Source organism: Sinocyclocheilus anshuiensis, unplaced genomic scaffold (genome assembly GCF_001515605.1).
Source record: "Sinocyclocheilus anshuiensis isolate Anshui unplaced genomic scaffold, SAMN03320099.WGS_v1.1 scaffold197, whole genome shotgun sequence".
Lineage (NCBI taxonomy): Eukaryota > Metazoa > Chordata > Actinopteri > Cypriniformes > Cyprinidae > Sinocyclocheilus > Sinocyclocheilus anshuiensis.
The window spans coordinates 1,101,169-1,107,345 of record NW_015540856.1 but is presented as its reverse complement, the minus strand read 5'-3'; the positions used below and the strand labels follow the sequence as shown (position 1 = coordinate 1,107,345).

The window sequence follows — 6,177 nt, the reverse complement described above, 5'->3', positions numbered from 1 at the left end:
AGATGCTTAAGTACATTCACTCAAGCACTTTACACCAGTGGGTCCCAAACACACTGGATCTCTGTGGGAAACTGAGAAAACTGTGATCCTATTAAAATAATACTTTTAAGAAATCTTTTAAATTAAATAAATATATTAATACCTAAGATCTTTACATGACACTTCCTTTCAGAGCATTTTAAAGTGCCTTTTATATGTTTGTGCGCAGGATTTATGCGTGGAATGTCAATCATCTGTGGAAGCAGAGTGCAGGCGCCTTCACTTGTGTTGTTTTTAAAGGGGTCATATGATGCTGCTAAAAAGAACATTATTAGTTTCGCTTTCACAATGAAACACACAGCTCTTCACGACATGGTGGCGGCGGCAACAATACTACAGCGAGAATAAAAGTTACGCCTTCTTTCTTTGCGTGAACATTTGGGCGGCGTTATGCAAATCTTCCCACATCGTGACGTAGACATGTGGGGGCGTGTTTGAATGAGCTGTTTTAGGTAGGCGTGGCTGACTCTTAACTTTTATAAAGAATATCTCTTTGGGTTTGAGACTTTAGTCTTTGCAACTTTACAGATCTTCTTTATACACCAAGAGCTTGTAACACTCCAAAGAGAAAGGAAAAATTGAAATCGCATCATATGACCCCTTTAATGGAACTCTCCTGAGCTCTCGCGGTCACGTGCTCGTCACGGCTCCAGGAAGTTCCCGCAGCACATACAGCTCACTGTCAAACGCGGAATCCAGGCAGATATCAGTTCACATTAACGGACAGTAAAGCCCGAAATAAACCACAGCATCGCGCAGGACAATGGGATGAAATACATCCGGAACCTGAGCATCGCGGATCGGTGTTTGGCGAGATTTAAGGGCGAAATATGAAAGCTACATACTAGCCAACTGCTCATGACACATTAACAACACAACAGAACACAAGCGTTTCAGTGTTTCCTTACTTCTTTTTGGACACGGGACTCAAGAAGGATGGAGTGGGACAATTCTGGGACATTTGACAAGAGTCAAGCTGGTTAACAGAGACGTCAACCATCTATATAACTGTTGTGTAGCAGTTAATTTCTTATTTTCTGTTTGTTAACTATTGTTCTGTCAACTGCCAGCAGATTATACAGTGGTCAGGGTGTTTTATTTTCTGTCTTATCATTTTGGGTGATTTATCTACGTGTGTTTGGTCGACCATAAGAGCTCCAGTATGCATGACGCATACGAACCAGTTCCTATCCTGGAGAAATTACCCCTCCAGATTGACTGTCTGGCGGCCTGGGGTGAGTTCTGCTTCCCTTCAGCTCCCTTCATTTAGACACCTTTAACACTCGTATGGAGTATCGCTGTTGTTGATAATGACTGCGTCTCAAAACCTTGTGCGTTGCAAACTGACTGTGTCAACAACATTTCTTTAGCCGCATACATGGTATGAGCGTCTAGTATTTCTACCTAGACAGATTTCATTGGTCAATATGGATCGAGTTTGTTGAATACTTCTTGATCAAATGTCCTTTCTCTGGTTTTGTTTCACGAGCTGATGAGCTGCCTGGCAAAAAAGAAGCTGGTCAGCTGACTCAGAAACATGCAAAACCAATGTCTAGTTTGACAGATCAGCAGGTTTTGAGTCATGGCCAGAGAAAGCACAACTATTCCACTATCTGACTGAACAACAGATGTTTGATTAGTTAAGCAGCTCTCAAGGTGTTGAAAGTGTAGTATGATTGTAGGTGTTTAGACTAGATTCCAGCAGGGAACTGAAAGTTCAGTAAAGTACAGGTTATGAGGTTGGCTTGTACATCTACATATTGAGGGTGTGTGATTATTAGAGCCATGTTAATCAATGTCTTCTACTAGATCACACAAGGAGTATCTTAAGGTCTCTTAGGTCAATCCATCTCAAGTGGTCCGGTAAAGTAAAAGTGAAACTTTGCGCAATCTTGATCATGACATTTGAATATGCAAAATATTTCCTTATGTTCATGTACGTGTACCCTGAAATGTGCTCTAGAGATCAGTTTCTGTCCCAAAGAGCTTGGACCATACTTAGCTGAGATATTAAGGTTTCCGTAAACGTCCAACCAAAGTTTGTTGTGGGCCATAACATACACCCACACAAAATAAAATAATAAAATAAAATCTAAATAAATAAATACAATTAGACAAAATAATAATAATAAAAAAAACATTTTGCATTACCAATACACTGAGGTAATCAATAAATAAATTAATAGATAAAAAATGGTCAAGCAACTTGAGAATGTTTGGACCTGTAAAACTGGCCTTCTTAATTCTGAATTATACTGCAAAACGAGTTCCATGAACTTATTTGTAAAACTTTGCCGATAATCGTACTGTGTTTGTAGATGATTGGCTCCTTGTGGGGACCAAACCAGGCCATCTCCTTCTGTACAGGATCAAGAAAGATGCAGGTGCATAGTTTTTGTTGCATCTGCGCTTATATTTAGCATTAATCATTTGTTGAAGTGATTATTCAAGTTTAAGTGATAATCTTCTTTTTTTTTAAACACAGGTACAAACAGGTTTGAAGTTACTTTAGAGAAATCCAATAAGAACTTCTCAAAGAAGATCCAGCAGGTATGCACAGATGGATATTAGTCGACCCAAATTTTGTTATTATTTACACACCATTATGTTGTTCCACTGTGACATCCATGAATAATACTTCACTTTAGGCCTGTTTCTCACACAAAGCTACTGTATGACTTATAAATATAACCCACAAGTCTCATTGACTATGTTTATGGTGTTCTTGGGTCCTTTTTGGAATTTGACATCTATGGTCACATTAAACTGATTTTATGGGCAAACTGCATGAAGGTTCTTCAAAAATGTCCTTTTTGTACATAGCGTACATCATGAGGGTGGGATAATAATGACAGTGGTGAAAGTCTCTAAAGGAAAGACTATTGTTTGCTGCTTCTAACATTTGTTTTTCTGTTTCCTCTCTCAGCTTTTTGTGGTGTCACAGTACAAGATTTTGGTTAGTCTGTTGGGTAAGTATTTTTTCCAGATTTGTTTAGTCAATGACTACATTTACATGTGCACATGCCTGTTTATTGTAACTGACATCGCCATATGCCACATACTGTATTTTTGAGCTCAATCGCATCAGTTTGATCAGAGTATTGGGTTTACATAAGGTTAATAGCAATACTGCCTAAACATAGTCATTGTCATATGATGTGTTGTCATATATGCTTTCTTTGTGGCTTGCATTTGAGGAACTTATATCATCGATCAAATTGATGTGGTGTAGTGTAAAGTATCTTAAGGAACTCTGTAGTTTTGGTGTCAGCAGTATCATTGCCCTCTTTTGTTTCAGAAAATAACATCCACGTTCACGACCTGCTCACGTTCCAGCAGATAACTGTGGTGTCCAAAGCCAGAGGGGCCACACTGTTTGCCTGTGACCTGCAGGTAGGTTAAAGAATCACTCTGGCCTGTTTATTTGCATGCAGCGGCCCAAAAAGTTGTGTTTGTGAAATGTTAATGGAACATGTTGATGCCTGAAGTTGCTCTGCTAAGACACCTGTGTGAATGTGAAGAGAACTTCATATATCAACCAAAAATCACAGCCACAGTTGCTTAAAGTTCATTCCAAAAAAAAAAAAGTAGTGACTTGGACAGACTTTAAGTATCATCTCCGCTTAAAAAGATGCAATCTATTCCTGTTTACATGAAATAAGTCTGCTCCCAAGCAGCTTTGAGCTTACGGACCTGTTGCAATGACAGCAACCCCAGGATGAGCTTTGAAGAACCGAACAATCCTGGATCTTGTCAAATCGTCAACAGTAAAATCCAGCTAACTGAGTAACCCACGTATGAAGAACGGGCCCCAGTGGTAGTTTGAAGGTGTTTACCAGCCGGAATGAACTTGTTGAATCACGTTTTGGTCTAATTTTGTTTGAAATTACATCACAACAGTTCGTTCTCTGATTGCCCTTGATTTTGAAGTACAGTATATCAGGGCCTTGAGTGTGACTTGAGGGGTTCAAAAACCCCAATTGAGGGGTTCAATTGTCCATTAATGCTCTGAACCCCAGATCTGATTTTTCTTTTTCTTTCTCTCCCTCTTCAGCAGTCCAGCTCTGGCGAGGCCAAACTGCGCATGTGTGTTGCCGTCAAGAGGAAAATTCAGCTGTATTACTGGAAGGACAGAGATTTCCATGAATTACAGGTCTTGAGGCTTGGAAACACAGAAATGAAATATTGGTAGTAAACCATAAGATTAGCCTAAATCATGTTTGGTCACTTTTGCAGGGGGATGTCACCGCTCCAGACATTCCCAAGTCCATGGCTTGGTGTGAGAACTCCATATGTGTGGGTTTCAAACGAGACTACTATCTGATCCGGGTAAGTCAAAAAAATGTAGTTCTGCTTATGAATATTGTAGTTTGCATTGCAGTTTTGTCAGAAGTTAGCCAGCAGCAACACAAATGTGGCCCTTTAGGGCAAGTGAAACAAACCATTTTGTTTCCTCTTAGACTGATAAAAACCAAATTGAAGCTTGCTGAATTCTGGTTTTATTTACAATATATATCAGATGGACAGTGAGCAGACTGTGGGAGTGCCATCTGAGGCTGAGACCAGATTCTCTCTCAAATTCTGCAGCTGAATGTATCATAATATGGATATTCACTCACATTAGTATTTTTTTGGGGTTAATCGTGTGACTTTTCTCTTCAGATGGATGGACGTGGCACAGTCAAAGAACTGTTTCCCACAGGGAAACAGCTGGAACCATTGGTGGCCCCGCTGGCTGATGGGAAGGTTGCAGTGGGTCAGGATGACCTCACGGTTGTTTTAAACGAAGAAGGCGTCTGCACTCAGAAATGTGCCCTTAACTGGACGGACATTCCTGTTGCAATGGGTATGTATGATGTCAGTCTTAACAAACATGATTCTCATGTACTCATTAGCAACTTACCGAACATGTTTGTTCACGAGTTCAGTCAATGATAAAACAATGTGAACGACTTGTCAGATGATCAAGGAAACTAGTGTCCAATTGCCATCTCAAAAATAAACATGGCTATTTTTAATTTGTAATTCACATTTGTGTTAAAAATGTAGCAATAATGAGCAAAAAAAAAGTTAAAAATCTCATCAATGTCACATACAATCAAGTATCCACAAGCTTACTATATATAGCACAACAAAAACAAATTGGTGGCAAAACACACCTAACATAATATAATTTCTTTCACCTGTTGTTAATAATAATAATAGCAATGATTCAATAATTGAACGTCATTTCTTTTTTAATAAAGGAAAAGAAAATATTTGGTATCAGAATTGGTTTCGAGAATTGTGAAATTTCACTGGTATCTAATATTTTGGTCTCATAACAACTTTGTTTCCTGAAAAAATAACAATGTCATGACATACATTGTTACCATGAAATAAAGTTACTTATGTGTAGTAAACCGCAATATTTACCTATATCTATTTTTATTAAAACATTTTGAAAACTTGATACAAACAAATTGATTCATTAAAATGAATCTGAACTGATTCATGGAAATGAATGAATGCAAGAGCTGTTTTAATATTGATTTATGACCAACCCACACAGAATCTGTGCCTGCAGAAAAATCCACAGATTTCCACAAACTAAGAACACCCAACATGCACAAAATTCATGCTAACAAAAAGAGTACAGACCTGTCAGCACTTTTTAACACCTTTTCCTTTTTTCAAATCCTTTCTACTGATTTTTCAAGTCATTTCTAAGTCTGTTTTCACATGTCTTTCATTAGAGCACCAGCCACCGTACATCATCGCAGTGCTGCCACGCTATGTGGAGATCCGCACGCTTGAGCCCAGACTGCTGGTGCAGAGCGTAGAACTGCAGAGACCGCGCTTCATCACCTCCGCTGGGTGAGACCTCTATATCAATACATTTTCCCTCACAGCATTTCAGCTATCATGTATTAGTTCCTCTTATTTTCCACCATTCGTTAAGAATATGGTAATGTCCTATTTGTGAATGAATCAGGTTCTTTTTCATTAGCAAAACTGTCTGAATCAGTTCCCACTTGTGTTCAATGAAGCAGATATTTACCTATGATCCATTGAAACAGACCTGCAGATGCATCCTATTTGAGTAGAAGGTCTTACTTAAAGGGTTAGTTCACCCAAAAATGAAAATTAGCCCATAAA

General features: G+C 38.8%; 1 protein-coding gene across 1 annotated transcript in view; it reads left to right on the top strand.

The window, feature by feature from the left end:
- Positions 1 to 680: 680 nt before the first annotated feature.
- LOC107687842 (vam6/Vps39-like protein) overlaps positions 681 to 6,177 on the top strand; it is a 32,066-nt gene continuing 26,569 nt past the window's right edge. Inside the window, exons 1-9 of the mRNA XM_016485322.1 lie at positions 681 to 1,274; positions 2,358 to 2,423; positions 2,525 to 2,589; positions 2,966 to 3,008; positions 3,338 to 3,432; positions 4,094 to 4,192; positions 4,276 to 4,368; positions 4,702 to 4,885; positions 5,775 to 5,895. Of these exons, the coding sequence (XP_016340808.1) occupies positions 1,202 to 1,274; positions 2,358 to 2,423; positions 2,525 to 2,589; positions 2,966 to 3,008; positions 3,338 to 3,432; positions 4,094 to 4,192; positions 4,276 to 4,368; positions 4,702 to 4,885; positions 5,775 to 5,895 (839 nt within the window). The 5' untranslated portion in view covers positions 681 to 1,201. The remainder of the gene's footprint in view (positions 1,275 to 2,357; positions 2,424 to 2,524; positions 2,590 to 2,965; positions 3,009 to 3,337; positions 3,433 to 4,093; positions 4,193 to 4,275; positions 4,369 to 4,701; positions 4,886 to 5,774; positions 5,896 to 6,177) is intronic.